This window comes from Mus pahari, chromosome 2, assembly GCF_900095145.1.
Source record: "Mus pahari chromosome 2, PAHARI_EIJ_v1.1, whole genome shotgun sequence".
In the NCBI taxonomy this organism is placed as follows: Eukaryota; Metazoa; Chordata; class Mammalia; order Rodentia; family Muridae; genus Mus; species Mus pahari.
Window position 1 is genome coordinate 100,194,111 of NC_034591.1, and position 15,039 is coordinate 100,209,149.

Genomic DNA, 15,039 nt, shown 5'->3' on the forward strand with positions numbered 1-15,039 from the left:
AAATCCGCCTGCCTCTGCCTCCCGAGTGCTGGGATTAAAGGCGTGCACCACCACGCCCGGCTTCTTTTACTGTTTTGAGACAAGGTTTCATATAGCTCATGTTCCTCCCAAATTCACTACATTGCTGGGGGTGACCTTGAACATCTTGATTCTCCTGCCTACGCTATGTCTGGTTTATGCATTGCTGGGGAATCAAACCCAGAGCCTCATGTATGCCCAGGCCCCAGTCCAGTGCTAATTGCCTTTTAAGCTCCAGGATGAGTGACTACCCCTGTATCCTCTCTCTGAGTCTCTCCCCTGCCCTTTCATGCCTGTCCAGACCCTCAAACCTGGACCAATGACTTTCCCTTACCTCTGACCTCTCCCACGCTCAGGGAGCTATTTGAGGTGTGTGGAGGGTTCTGTGTTGCATGGGTGGTATGTACCTTGACTAGGCCCACATTCCTGACCTCTGTGATCACAGTCACACAAATGTATAAATATACATACATATACACATGCAAATATATGGCATATATACTATACATGCATGTGCATATATATATCACATATGTAAAACAAATGGTAAGTATATATATTGTTTTTGAGAGAGTCCCATGTATTCCTGGCTTGCCTCTAACTTGCCATGTATCTGATGGCCTTAAACCTCCTGCCTCTACCTCCCAAGTGCTGGATTACAGGTGTACACCATGGTGCCTAACTTGACATATGATGTTTTGCTTTCTGTTCTTGTGCTATATTTTCTGGACAGTAGTATCTAAACATGTCTACCTCGGCAGTCTTTTGCACTATTTCAGCTCAGATATGACTCACTGAATTGCTGTCTTGTTGACAGGCTTTTAGTTTGGGTGTTTAAACAAAGCCTGGAGCTGGAGAGATGACTCAGTGATGAACAACAATTGCTGCTCTCCCAGAGAACTCACATCCAATTCCCGGCACTCCTGTGAGACGACGGCTTGTAGCTCTAGCTCTAGGGCATCTGATGCCTTCTTCTGGCCTCTGTAGGCACTGCTCTCATATGTGATACACAGACACACAAAACAGTACCAAGTGTAGGTCTCTCTGTGTACATGGCTTGGCAGCTACGTGTGTGATTGTATCTGTAGGCTAAACACTTGGGTATTGGATAGTTAGGTCAAAGGATATATGAATTTATAGCTTTTGTAGATTTCTCCAAATTGTGACGGAAGAGGTAGACAGAATTTACATTCTTCACCATAGAATACATGGGACTATCTTATTTTGCAAAGCTTTTCTGGCTTGTCTGGGCAAAGGTGGGTGAGAAGAACAGGCTTGCTGAAATGTTTTGCTGAAACATTAGTCGTCGAGTGTTGTGCCCTGTCACACCCTGCCCACACCTCCCCAGCTTGGGACTGGGTTGGGGAGGGGAGATGCCTCAGCAGGTTCCCTGATCGCCATTTCCTTTTTCCCCTTCCATGTTTCTGCTTAGGACACGGAGCTGCAGCGGAAACTAGATCATGAGATCCGGATGAGGGAAGGGACCTGCAAGCTGCTGGCAGCCTGCTCCCAGCGAGAGCAGACTCTGGAAGCCACCAAGAGCCTGCTGGTGTGCAACAGCCGCATCCTCAGCTACATGGGCGAGCTGCAGCGGCGCAAGGAGGTCCAGGTGCTTGAGAAGATGGGCCGTCGTCGTCGGTAAGCGTGGGAGTAGAGGTGTCTGAGGGAGGGAGGGAGGCAGGCTTTGTGATGAAAAGTGATAAAAAGCATGTGCGTCTGTGTGGAGTGTTTGAAGGGGACCTTCTCACAAACCTGTCCTGGCCATGAAAGACACCTAGGTGTTTTACTGTGGTGGTGATCATCCAGAACGGCTGGGACTAGACTCAGGGGAGCCAGTATATATCCAATGGAAGTTGGCAGCCTGGACCACAAGTAATGCAAAACTGCCAGTTTGTCTAGGCCTGCCCTTGATCTCCTACGTCTGGCTGGTTGATTTCTGGAAAACCAATTTTCTCAGGGCTAGTTCACTGAATGGCCAATTTGTCGAATGGCCAATTTACCACAAGTTGATAATAGCTTGTTGTACCTGGGGTTCACCATCAGAGGCAGGAGTTGGGAAAGTGCATAATTAAACATCACTTAAAGGAAGGCTTCCCATTCATAGAAATGAGACCGCGCCTTCCAAAGGAGCTCAGCCTCAGTATGTACTGATGCTGCCGTGTGCTCAGGCAGTCCGACAGACAGGTCAGCAGTAAGACCTGTTTACTTGCTAGAGTCAAGTAAAAATGTTAGAGAGAAAAGACTTGGTAAACTGATCACTCTGAAGACTGGCCAATTGTGGTAAACGAGTCATCTGGAGACCGCTTGCCTCCTTGAGGCTGCATAAAGAGGGTCCCAGTCCCTCACTGGCATGGAGTAGCCGAGGGAGAGGTTGCTAGGGACTCACTAGGAGGCCTACGGGAGAAAACTCATTCCTCTGCTGCTTCATTTAACCAGAGGCCAAGCAGGCAGGAAGCATCTCTCTCAGGGAGCCATGGACAGAGAGGCCACATAGGACTCACAGCTAAACACACACTGTTCATGTTAGGTTGTGTAGTCACACCAAAGACAATAAAAGCTTGGCATGGTGGCTTATGCCTGTAATCCCAGTGTGTGGGAGGCTGAGGTAGTGTGTGTGCTGAGTTTGAGGCCAGCCTGAGCAGCCCATTGAGACCCTGTGGTGGGGACAAGTGACCTGCCAACCCTTCCAAGTGCACAGTCTAATGGTGGTGGTGAGGACTCGAAAGGGAGTCTCTGGTGATGCCTGTCCCCCTCCAAGCCACACTTGTCCCTGGCAGGGGTCTGGGTGGTCAGGAACAATGCAGGGAGGGGGAGAGGCCCAGGCTTGTATACCTGTGTATTGGCATTGCTCAAATGTTCCTAAGACCAGAAACCGCTGAGCTTTGTCCATAGCTCTCCTCCAGTCCTTGGCCCTACCATGCTAGCCAGGCTAGGGATCGGGGGGGGGGGGCTCTTAGAGCCCTTGGGAGTCAGAGCAAAGGGGAGGAGTATGTGGAGACCAGGTCAGGACTGTGATCTACCCACAGACCTTCCGACAGCGTGGCGTCCGCTCAGCACTCGCCTTGCCGTGGCCGGGTCTGCATCTCTGGTAAGCACACAGCTGCCCCAGCTGCCGGCATGCCTGCTGCACCACACACCACACCCCCTCCTGCCTGCTTCTAACCCCTCTTCCTTCCCCTCTGCCCCTTAGACCTCCGAATCCCACTCATGTGGAAGGACACAGAGTATTTCAAGAACAAAGGCGGTGAGTGTCACAAACTGGGACAAATTCAAGAGTGTTCCCGAGGTGGAGGCACTTGTGGGAAGTCTTAAGATCTTCCCCCCCACCCCTTTCTTTTCCTTCTTCTTTCTTTGCTCCCAGACCTGCACCGCTGGGCTGTGTTCCTGATGCTGAGGCTTGGGGAGCAGATTCAGGACACAGAGATGGTCCTGGTGGACAGGACCCTCACAGACATCTCCTTTCAGCATAATGTCCTTTTGTGAGTGCCTCACTGCCTGTGGCTCCCTTCTTTTCCAGCTCCTGGGGTGCTGCTCTGGGGAGCAAAGGTGGAGAGGGAGATGGCCCATGGGCTTCCCTGTGGAGTTGTCCTTCCTCACCCTATGTCCTCCTGAGCCTCCCAGTGATTACCCCGCCCCCTCTCCCACACCTGTGTCACAGTGCTGAGGCAGAGCCTGACTTCATACTGCGGCTGGAGCTGTATGGGGCCTGTGTGGAAGAGGAGGGAGCCCTGGCTGGTGCCCCCAAGAGGCTTGCCACCAAACTCAGTAGCTCCCTGGGCCGTTCCTCTGGGAAGCGAGTCAGGGCATCGCTGGACAGCGCCGGGGGCTCCGGGAACAGTCCCATCCTGCTGCCTACCCCAGCTGTGGGGTAAGAGCCTCTCCTACCGCTGCTTTCCTGCCGCTCCCCTCTGGTGACCACATCATGCTGAATGAGCAGGCATTCTGGCTATGCCTAAGTTAGTCTACAAGCCTGACAGTGGGGAGCCAGGGAGAGCCAGGTTTTGGGGATCTTATCTGTTTGGCAGCCAGAAAAACATCTTATAGGACTGGGGATGAAGCTCAGTTATTAAAGTGCTTGCCTAGAAAACAGGAAGCCTTGGGTGGGGTGGTGCACACCTGTTATTACATCTCTTGGGAGGTGGAGGCAGAAGAATCATATGTTCAAAGACATCTATGGCTGCATGGCCAGTATGGTGCACATAAAACCCTGTCTCAGAACACCAAAAGCAGGGATGGGGAAAAGGGCTCAGTAGATAAAGCACTTACTGGGCAAGCATGGGGACTGGAGTTCTGATCCCCTAGACCCAGGCCCAGGGCCTACTTGGGAGGAGAGACAGGTGACCCCCTAGGGTAAGCTGGCTAACTAGACTCCTTGAATTGGCAAGCTCTGAGTTCAGCGAGAGACCCTGCCTTCATAAGTCATTAAAGAGGACACCCTGTGTCCTTCTGGCCTCCACATATATATGCACATGTGTGCCACCCATATAGAATCATGCCAAGCGCAGACATGGATGCATAAACCACCATGCTGTAAGCTGGGCATGCTCTGTGGCAGAGCCCACAGCTAGTCACCTAGGAGCTAGAGGAAGCTGCCCCATCTACGGACTGAGGAACACCTACCCTCATGGAACTGCCACAATTTCACTGGGATTATGTATAGGATGTATAAGGGAAGGTCCAGACGCCTAGCAGGAGGTCAGGAAAAGAGGAGGCAAGCTAGTTTCCATGGTAGTTTTCCTGGCAATGGGACAACCCAGCGTCAGCCCTGCAGTGCCTTCCTGCCACAGACGCCACTCCACTGATGTCCCTTCTCCTTCTAGAGGTCCTCAATTCCACCTCTTGGCCTTCACCACTCTTACCCTAGAAGAAGTGCAGGATGGATTCCGTACACATGACCTCAAGCTCATCAGCCATGGTGTGTGTGTGTGTGTGTGTGTGTGTGTGTGTCCGTCCGTCCGTCCGTCCGTCCGTGACACTGGCACTGATAGAAGGGTTTGTGGGATAATCCCCTTCTCATTTCCCATCCTCACCTCGTACTTCCTCATCCCCCAGAGGAGAACCCTCCCTGGCTGCCCCTTTATGGCAGCGTGTGTTGCCGCCTGGCAGCTCAGCCTCTCTGCATGATTCAGCCCACTGCAAGTGGTGCCCTCAGGGTGCAGGTGAGGGGTCCTACGGGAGTGGAGGGGGCATGGACATAGATGGACAACCTAAAGATCTAGACGTGGGGGGACAAAGTGGGATGGGAAGACAGCAGGGTGAATGTTAGGTGCATGGGGCCAGTGGGGGACTGGGAGGAAAGTGCCCGGGTGGGGAGGCAAGACTCCCCAGAAAACACCAAGTTGTCTACAAGTTGCAGCAAGCCGGGGAGCTGCAGAATGGGATACTTGTGCATGGAGTCCTGAAAGGCACAAACCTCTTTTGTTACTGGAGATCTGAGGATGCAGATACTGGGCAAGAACCACTGTTCACTATCGTCATCAACAAGGTGACTAGTCCCTCTGGGTGAGGCCACCTGGTGCCTGGGCTCAGGCACCTCTCTCTCAAGCCTCTGGAGGGTTAGGCCCAGGCCTCAGAGACAAGAAGGGCAGACTGCTAAGAGCACTAAGCCCACCACAGGGCCCGGGATGCAGAGGAACCTCCTCCCTACACCTCCCTACCCCTAAACAATGCTACAGTCAACCATCAACCGCTCCCTCAGCATCCCCAGCCCCTCCCAAACCCCAGAGGCCTTTTTCTTGGGTCAAGCAGTTTCTCCTCCAGTTCTCTCTGCATCCAGCCTGTGTAGCTAGTAACCTGCTGTCTCTCCGAAGGTGCAAATGGGCTGCTCTCCTCTCCAGCCCTAGTCTTGCCTTTCTATGTGTCTGTTTTGCTCTGTCTAGTGCTGGGGTCAAATCGAGAGACTCGTGTTTTAGGCAAGTGCCCTACCCCAGCACTGCCCCTCAGACCCCCGCCTGTGTTTTGGATGTACTGGGTGGGCAACTCGAACCCGGGCCTTGGTGTTCTTGCCCCTCTGCACCTTCCCTGCCCTGCTCTGCCCCCCCTTTTCTGTGTCTACCTGCTTCTCCTTTCCTGCCTCAGCACAGGCCCCCCCATCCCCACCACACTTGCTGCCCCACCCCTACACTAGAGTTAGCAGGAGGCAAATGAAGGCCCAGTGGAGGTCGGGATGATGGGCAGATGTGAAGGCAGTGCCTTGCTTTCCCCTGCAGGAGACTAAGGTCCGGGCAGGGGAGCTGGAGCAGGCCCCAGAGTGGCCTTTCACCGTCAGCATCAGCAACAAGTATGGGGATGAGGAGGTGACAAACACCCTCCAGCTGGAGAGCAGAGAAGCCCAGCAGAACTGGATGGAAGCGCTGTGGCAGCTCTTCTTTGACATGAGTAAGGGAAAGGGCTGGGCAGAACTTCTGGGAGAGTGGGGGTGGGAGGTGGGCAGGGGGTGGGGGTGGGGGAAGGGGATGTGACAGAAGCAGACAACTCCTGCATGGGTCTGGTCCTCCTTTCCTCTCCCCTCCTCACAGGCCAGTGGAGGCACTGTTGTGATGAAGTCATGAAGATCGAAACTCCTGCGCCCCGGAAACCACCCCAAGCCCTGGTCAAGCAGGGGTCCTTATACCACGAGATGGGTAAGTGAGAGGAGGGTCAGCAGGAGGCTGATGGAAAGTGGGGTTGGGGACCTCAAGGGATCCTGGGTAACAGAACCAGAGAGAAAGCACACCATGGGGTCCTGGACCCACTCAGCCCTACTGTGTTTCTCTCCCCTTCTTAAAAGCACTTCTGCCCAAGTTCAAAACAAACCCCAAAGAGCAGAGTGGTCTCCTGCCTGCATCTGTCCTAATCCTTCCTTTTCTGTTTCCCTCCGTGCATGTGGGCTCCTGTCTCCTCTTCTGACTTCACTTGCCCGGCACTGCTTTCTCTCCTCTGTTCTTGGTTTCTTTATCCACTTCTGCTACCCCTCCCCCTATAACGTCACAGTCTTATCAGAACCTGTGGCCTCCGGAGGTCCCTGTGAGGGGCTGCTCCTGCAGAATAATGCCATCTCAGCAGAGATTCGGGCCTTGCTTTCTTCCTATTACAGTGACAGGTGACAGACAGGGCTGAGCAGGCCAGGGCTTGAGCTCTGACTAGCCCCCTCCCCTTGCCCCTTCCCTGCTGCCGCAGCCATTGAGCCGCTAGACGACATCGCAGCTGTGACAGACATCCTGGCCCAGCGGGAGGGCACAAGGCTGGAGCCGCCCCCACCCTGGCTAGCGATGTTTACAGACCAGCCTGCCTTGCCTAGCTCCTGCTCGCCTGCCTCAAGGTCCCCAGTCCAAACCTGGATGCAATCCCTGCCCTGGGGAAGACCCCGAACCTTTTCCCTGGATGCCGCCCCTGCAGACCACTCCCTTGGGCTTTCTCGCTCGGTTGCACCCCTTCCCCTGCAGAGATCCCCCAAATCCAGAGGTTTCTACAGCAAAAGCCAGCTGGGCCCATGGGTCCAGTCCCCAGTGTGAGAGGAACCAGCAACAGGATCTGGCCAAGAAAGAAAATGACCCAAGGACAACTGGGCTCTAGGTCCAGCACTGTGGGGCACCAGTTGGCCAGCCTGGACTCCTCTTCCTCCACTGGACTAGGACAGAAGGCTGGGGAGGGGTAACGGAAACCCCTCTTAAGTTGTGGTTATGGTACAGAGGGGACCATTCCTGGAGCTGGCTAGGATTCCCCTAAGCGCTTCCTGGGAGAAAACTGGAACATCTCTGCCCTACCTGCCTGCACTAACCAGCCTCCAGGGCGGCACTGGGGAGTGGAGAGGAAAGCGCCTGCCTCCGCCTGCCTCCCCGTGACCCCAGCATCAACCATTAAAGTTATTTAACAGCTCGATGCCTGATGCCTTCGTTTGTCTTCGAGGACATGGTCTCTGAGAACCAGTGACTTCTGCGTGCTCTGAACCCACCCCTCGGCCCTCCCTAGAGCTTAATGTGGCTGTGACACTGAGTGCTCAGACAAGGGCTTGATGGGGGGGAATACTTTATAAATACCAAGGGAGACCGGAAGGCTGCTCCTCACTCAGACAGTGATGAATCTCAGGATCTCAGCAAGGTCATAACCTGTCACAGCAAAGGAGCTGCCCGATGGATCAGAGAACCGAGCCCCACACACCTGGGTGTCAGAAATACATTCACCGTGGCAGTGGTCCACCTGCGGGGGGAGAGAGGGCTGGTCAGTCCGTCCTGCCGCTCACCTGTGCTCGGGCCCCCACTCCCACCTGTCTGCAATCATACCTCAATAGAGCCACTCTCTGGGTTTCTGTTCAGCTTCCAGATGTGCACAAAGGTGTCCTCAGCTGCAGACAGTAGCTAAAAGAGAGGACCCCACTGTGAGGGGTGGGCAGGGTGTCAGATGCCCTGACATGATGGGAGTGAGCAGGGGTGCCAGTCCAGGTCCCTGGGGATGGAGTCACACTGACAGGGACAAGCTTGTGCTGTGCCCACAAGCACCAGGAAAGGTAGGGACATAGGACACTGACCTTGCCCACCTCTGGGGCGAGGTCCAGGGCAGAGACGGTCCGGGCGTGGGCACTGATCTGGACGTGGAGGGCCCCTGTGCTGGCATCATACAGACGCACTTGCCCATTTCCATATCCTGCTGCCACAATCCCCTGCCAGAGCTGCACAGAGGGGCATGGGACCCTGCAAGGGTAATGTTCAATGTTGATTTCTCCAGACATCAACATACTCCCTGCCCTGAAGTCGCCTCAAGCCCTCGTCTGCCTCTCCTACCCGAAGCCTGGTATTCGGGTCAGTAAGGTGAACTCAGGTCCTGACCTCCAGACACACAGGACACCTGAGTCATCTGCTGTCACCATGTCAGCGACACCGTCCTGAGGAGGAAATCAGGGTCAGCTCTTCTTCCCTTTACCCTTTACCGTCTGTGTGGTCCAGAGCACGGAGCAGGAGGGGAGGTGTAGCCATGCCTGCCTCTTGGCTTCTACAGGGAAAGGGTGAGAGGTGGCTTTCACCAGCTCACGCCATGGACACTTCTGCAGGAGTCTTTGCATAGGCTCTTTGCAGCTTCTTGTATGCACTCACAACTGCCGCCTCCCCGACCCCCACCCTCACCCGGGAGTAGAAGAGGATGTATAATTGTCCTTTTGGGATGGGTGGGAAGACTAAAACCACCATGTCCTGACTTTTTGGAGGTTTTGCAGTGGGTCACAGTCATCACTAAGTCCCTAGACCTCTTGACCTGGTGTCAGGCAGACATACCAGCTGCTCCGAAGGCTACACATGACAAAACCCATACCCTGTTCCAAGAGGTTTACAATACAAGTGGGGAGAAGAGAGTTTTCTAGGAGAGTCGGGCCTACTCAGCGTGAAGCTAAGGGAGAGTCAGAAGGAATTGAAATTGGGAGACAGCTTTCTGGAAGGGCTGGCCTGGAACTGGGTCAGAATAGGGGCACTAGCTCAAGTCCAGGGAAGGAAGCTACAGGGTTGGCAGCCTCTGGGAGATGGTAGATTCCAACTTCTGGATTCACACCAGCGTCGGAGAGGGTCAGGGATTTGTATAAAACACCACTTAGTGGAAAGTATGTTTTTCTCCAGACCTGAGGTTGCTGCAACTAAGAACATATAAATGAACCCAAAGCCGCACTTCTGCTTATTAGCATAGCTAATACCCACGCCTGGGCTTCCCAGGGGTGAAGAGGTCTCCCAGGCTACTAGAATCGCTGGAGGAGGTAAACTCACCTGCCCCTGGGCACGCTCAGTGGCGATATCTGTGATTGGTGTCTGGTGCCCAGCCAGTTCCTCGCTGAGTACAATGTTGGGACCCTTAGCGGGGATATCAAAGACCAGTACCCGACCGGACCACGTTCCTGCAGCCAGAACCAGTGTCCCACTGATGGCTTCCTGAGCCCTCTGGGTCTCCAGTCACCACAGCCAGCACCCCCTCTATCCCAGAAGTCTTAGTAATAAACTCAGTACTCCCACAGGCCTGGCTTTCCAGTCGCTATCCCTCTCTAAATGTTTTTCAGAGTCCCGGATACCCTTCCTCCCCAGCTTCCCTCTAGCTCTTCCTAAGTTCGTCAACCCCTCCCCATCCTCCTGGCTGAGACCCCACAATGATGTACCCCACATACAGGCCCTAGCCCTGTCTCTAGTCGGCTCACCCACACAGATGAAGTGGATGCTGGCAGCAATTCCTCGGGCAAACATAGCCTGTGCTGAATACAAAAGCAGCTCTCAGAAACAGCCCTTCCTTTAGCCCCCAGCGAATTCTCCCGGCCTCCACCCCTGCTCCACATGGTCCCCAAGGTACCTGAAGAAGCATCTCCTGAGTCCAAGGCATGCCAATAAACCATGACGGAGCCATCAGACTCATACATCTGGAAGATGGGGGCAAGGATGAGAGCAAGAGCCAGCTGACCCTTGTTGAGTTCTGGGCACTTCACCCAGCCATCTAAGTCCATGCAATCCTCAAACGCTGCTCTGGGAGGCAGGCACTATTCTTATCCCTAGTTTTCAGAGGACGACACTGAGGCTACCGGTGCCCAAGGGTCACAGAGTTAATAACAGAAGCAGACTGCTGACGCAGAACTGAAGAGTGAAGGAATGGAACACAAGAAGACAAAAAAATAGAGGGAGAGTGGGCTGCTCACGTGATGTCTAAAAGTGTTATTGGGTGGGGGTGGCGCTGGAGTAAGGGCAGGAGGGTTCTATTCTCACTTGTATCCCTCGATGCGAGGTGAGGACCAGCAGTACTCTGAAGGGGAGGACACACCAGTGAACCTGGAGAGACGCGCATCACAGTAGAGGACATAAGGCATCAAGAGGATAGGGATTAAAGAACAAGGATCGCACTGACTTCAGCAACACCTCTTTCTCTCCTTGCCTTACCTGAGTGATAAGTGGGGGACTCACTCCAGCACCCTCTTTAACGTGGAGCTGGCGCTGGGCCAAGATCACACCCTCAGGGGCAGCACTGAGAAGCTGGGCGCTCGGTCCATGAACCACCCCAAAATGCGTGAGATCACGGCCTGGAAGCTGCAGTACACTGAGGTTGTTAGACAGGGCGGCGGCAGAGCTACGAAGTGGGATGGAGTGCTCGCGGCGCAACATCCTGGGAGAGAGAGTACTAGAGTCACCGCACGACAAATGGGGAGAAGGCCACTGGGGACACTTGGACAGGGGAGAAGGGCAATGAGATGCAACCAGGAGACAGTGAGAGAGACCCTTGATTGATAGGATCCCCAAGGAAAGTGATGGATAGTAGTCATAAGGAGGAGAGAACCCCACGGAGCCGGAGAGAGCCCCAGGGTTGAGTGTTGCAGCCACCAGGGAATCCCACAGTAAATGATGATGTAAATACCTGGTAGTACAGAAGGTCTCAGCTAAAAATGCAGAATGTGGTCTCCAGCTCTTCTTCCCACAGCTTAGCTACCTGAAGGCCCACGCCAAGGTTAGAGGTCACACCTGCAACCCACCCCCACCACCCTCAAGTATGCCTTGCCTGACGCCGCGATCCTCAGGTCCCTCCAAATCCGCCGCCACCATAGAGACGACGCACCGACGCACGGCCTCTGGGCGTGGCCTGAGGCTGGAACTTGCGCCGCGCGGCTACGCGGTTCCCAGGCAACAGTGGATCACGCCAGGGACCCTCAGCCGGGCCTGGTTGCCGAGGAGACCGTTGGGTCGCGGCCACTGCAGCTACAAGGATGGAGGATCCTGAAGGCAGCTGAAACACCTCCTTGGAGTGACTGTCACGACAATGAGTCACGAAGGCTCGGTGAGTTTCAGCTCGACTTGGGGAGTGCGCAAGAACTGGGGTGGGCTGGTATCGAGGCAGTGAACTAGCTCTAGGTTCAAGATGGGCATGCCTGCACCTCGATCCCCGAGGGAAAGGGTCAACGGCTGGACCAAGCGAAGAGCAAGAGCAATTCAGAAACAGCTGAACCGCCAGTGCAAGCAGTAATTCCTTTCTGACCAGGAACCCGTTTTGGTGGGTAAGCCAGAGGCACTAGGAAGAGGGTCTGATGGATGAGTCACTATCTTGACAATTTCAGGACTACGAAATGGATCAGACAACTCTGAGGGTGACCTTAAAACTTATCTTATTATCGTTACTACTGTTTGTTTGTTTGTTTTAATCGAGACAGTCTGATTGTATAGACCAGATTGGTCTCCAACTCAACTCTGCCTCCAGAGTGCTGTGATTAAAGGCATCACATGTGCAAACATGGCTTGCCTTTTATTTTGAGACAAGGTCTCAGTGTGTAGCCCTGGCTGGTCTAGAACTCACAATATAGACCGGGTTGCCCTTGAAGTCCAGGTTGCCCTTGAACTCATAGCTTCTTCCCATACCGACACCCTCCCATCCTATTGTCAAAAACCAATTACCTTAAGTCCAATTTTTTTTATGTATATGGGTGTTTTGTCTGCATGTGTGTTTGTGTACCATGCTCATGTGTGATGCCCGCAGAGGCCAAGAGAGGGGATCAGAACCCTTGGAACTGGAGTTACAGTTTGGAGCCATCATATGGATGCTAGGAACCAAACCCAGGTCCTCTGGAAGAGCGGCCAGTGCTCTTTAACTGCGGAGTCAACTCTCTTACTCCCAAAGTCAAGGCATTTTAAAAAAATAAAACAGATTGGTAGGACCTCGAGAAAATCAAAGAGTAAAAAATATCTCTGTTCTCTTTTGTTAGGTGCACTCCACATCTCTGTCCTAGCTGTGGGGAGAGGCCTAAGGGATCCGTTCTTTGGTTTTGTTTTGGCTTTAAAGATTTAACCTGGACTTAAGGAAGCAAAGCTTTATATGGAGAACTAGGCAGCCGCTTGGTTTCTGGGAATTCAAGGCCAGGAACTGAGAATGTAGAGGACAGAAGACACGGGATTGCCTGAGAGAGTGAACATTGGGGAATATAAAATAGGAAACAATAAGGTAGATAAAAACTTATATTTGGAGGTAAAATTTGGAAGGAACCATCTTCCGTCATGGTCTCACTTTGTGGCCCAGTCTGGCCTTGAACACATGGCAGCTGCTTCAGGCTCCTGAGTGCTGGGTTTATTGCTGTGAGCCACCACACCTAGTTCGGGCCATCTTTACAAATTTTGTGTGTGTGTATGTTATCTCCATCTTTTTTGTGAAGTATTATGTCCCTAGGTTACTTTTGGGCTTTTCTTAGTTACTTATTCCTTGCTGTCACAAAACACCATGAGCAAAGCAACTTATAAAAGGAAGTGTTTAATTGGGGATTCACAGTTCCAAATGGTTAAGCACCCATGTTCATCATGCTGGGGAACACAGACAGGCACGGTGCTGGAGGAGTAGCTGAGAGCCCAGGAGGCAAAGAGAGCTAACTGCAAATGATGGGCTTTTGGAACCTCAACACTGGCCCCTACTCATTCATTCCAACAAGGCCACACCCCCAAGTCCTTTCCATAGAGTTCAAATAGGAATTTATGGGGCTGTTCTTATTCAAGCCGTCACAGGAATCTTTAATGATTTGTTGCATTCATTGGGGGGGGGGGGAGTGAAGGGGAGCCCGTGCTATATATAGTGCGCGAGTGGAGGCTGAAGGGTGACCTGAAGGAGATGGCTCTCTCCTACCTTGCGGCGCTGAGAATCAAACTTTTGTCATTAGGCTGGGCTGTGAGTACCTTTACCCAGTGAGTCACCTGGGTAAAGCTCACATATATTTCATGTATGTGAGTACACTGTCACTGTCCTCGGACACACCAGAAAAGGCCATCGGATCCCATTACAGATAGTTGTGAGCCACCATGTGGTTGTTGGGAATAGAACTCAAGACTTTTGGAAGAACAGTCAGTGCTCTTAAACATTGAGCCATCTCTCCAGCCCCTTCTCTGTTTTTTAAAATGAGTTTTTAAAAAATATCTTAACATGTTTTTCATTTATATATTTTAGCAAATGTCTTTGTTTGGGAAGCAAGAGTCAGGTTTTGGAGTTAGATAAATCCAGATGTGAATTCTGACTATTCTACTTCCCAGGTGTGATCTTAGGCAAACTCCATGAGATGTGACTAGAAATGGTGCTTAAAGACGGTCTAGTAGTGCAGGCCTGCTCTACTTGGGAGTTGAAGCAAAAGTCAGAGGGGATGGTTGACATCAAGGCAACCATTTTCCAGCTCAATAGGCCTGAGTGGCAGTGTGCACAGGGCCAAGCGAGATTGGGTCCCAGTGCTGAGACGGGGAAGAGAAAACTGGCTCCTATCCCTAACCAAGAAGCTATTTCCAATTGACAACCACAAAGGAAAAATCAGTTTCCCCAGTGGATTCTACTGGAAAAACCACACTTAAGGTAGTCCCCATGCGCCAGGAGTAGACGGCCAATACCACATGAACTCAGTGTGGTGCTTTTGTGGATTTTTTTTCTTTTTTGACTTAATATGGTTTCGTTTGGGCATTTTTTTTTTTAAAAAAACTTTCTCATCTTTTGCTTGCAAATATGGTTTCTGATTTTGTATTTTGATTTTTTTTGTTTGTTTTGTGTGTGTTTCTTGTGCTTTTTCACTATTCTTTTGTTAAATGCTGGTTTGTTTGCCTTTTTAATTTGCCTGTTTGTTTTCTAAAGAGGAAGAGAGGAAGAAGGCCTGGAGTTGGGTGAGAGGGGCAGTGGAGAGGATCTGAGAGATGGGGGAAGGGAAACCATGATCGGAATATATTGTATAAATTTTCAGTTAAAAAAAAAAAAGAGGGGGTTGGAGAGATGGCTCAGAGGTTAACAGCACTGGTTGCTCTTCCAGAGGTCCTGAGTTCAATTCTTAGCAACCACACTGTGGTTCATAAACATCTATATGAGATCTGGTACCGTCTTCTGGCCTGTGACTACAGAGTGGGTTCAAGACCAGCCTTGGAAACTTTGTGAGATCTCAACATAAGTAAAAGGAGAGCCAGGTGTAGTAGCCCATGCCTTTAATCTCAGCACTTGGGAGGCAGAGGCAGAGGCAGAGGCAGAGGCAGAGGCAGAGGCAGAGAGGCAGAGAGGCAGAGAGGCAGAGAGGCAGAGAGGCAGAGAGGCAGA

The 15,039-nt window shown here is 52.4% G+C and overlaps 3 protein-coding genes across 10 annotated transcripts in view; 2 read left to right on the forward strand and 1 right to left on the reverse strand.

Annotated features, from left to right (window-relative positions):
• The window catches only part of Rtkn (rhotekin), a 17,109-nt gene extending 9,238 nt beyond the window's left edge, over positions 1–7,871 (forward strand). For 4 of the 7 annotated variants that reach the window (XM_029535419.1, XM_029535418.1, XM_029535420.1 and 1 more), the window contains 11 exons: positions 1,451–1,656; positions 3,045–3,106; positions 3,209–3,262; positions 3,380–3,497; positions 3,677–3,886; positions 4,839–4,933; positions 5,071–5,177; positions 5,369–5,503; positions 6,228–6,396; positions 6,537–6,641; positions 7,177–7,871. In XM_029535419.1, the coding sequence (XP_029391279.1) occupies positions 1,451–1,656; positions 3,045–3,106; positions 3,209–3,262; positions 3,380–3,497; positions 3,677–3,886; positions 4,839–4,933; positions 5,071–5,177; positions 5,369–5,503; positions 6,228–6,396; positions 6,537–6,641; positions 7,177–7,511 (1,596 nt within the window). In that variant the 3' untranslated portion in view covers positions 7,512–7,871. The other 3 variants (XM_021190614.2, XM_021190615.2, XM_029535422.1) reach the window with 2 other exon arrangements.
• Positions 7,872–8,008: 137 nt separating this feature from the next.
• On the reverse strand, positions 8,009–11,570 carry Wdr54 (WD repeat domain 54). Its single transcript, XM_021191333.2, has 11 exons — positions 11,506–11,570; positions 11,365–11,436; positions 10,893–11,115; positions 10,722–10,784; positions 10,315–10,381; positions 10,166–10,219; positions 9,744–9,871; positions 8,778–8,878; positions 8,525–8,687; positions 8,280–8,354; positions 8,009–8,196 (listed from the first exon to the last, which is right to left on the reverse strand). The coding sequence occupies exons 3-11, from the start codon at positions 11,112–11,114 to the stop codon at positions 8,065–8,067; spliced, it is 1,005 nt and encodes a 334-aa protein (XP_021046992.1). The 5' UTR covers position 11,115; positions 11,365–11,436; positions 11,506–11,570; the 3' UTR covers positions 8,009–8,064.
• A 24-nt stretch (positions 11,571–11,594) lies between these two features.
• Positions 11,595–15,039, forward strand: part of C2H2orf81 (chromosome 2 C2orf81 homolog) — a 6,610-nt gene continuing 3,165 nt past the window's right edge. Inside the window, exon 1 of one of the 2 annotated variants that reach the window (XM_021191696.1) lies at positions 11,595–11,781. In XM_021191696.1, the coding sequence (XP_021047355.1) occupies positions 11,764–11,781 (18 nt within the window). In that variant the 5' untranslated portion in view covers positions 11,595–11,763. The remainder of the gene's footprint in view (positions 11,782–15,039) is intronic. The other variant, XM_029534666.1, reaches the window with a different exon arrangement.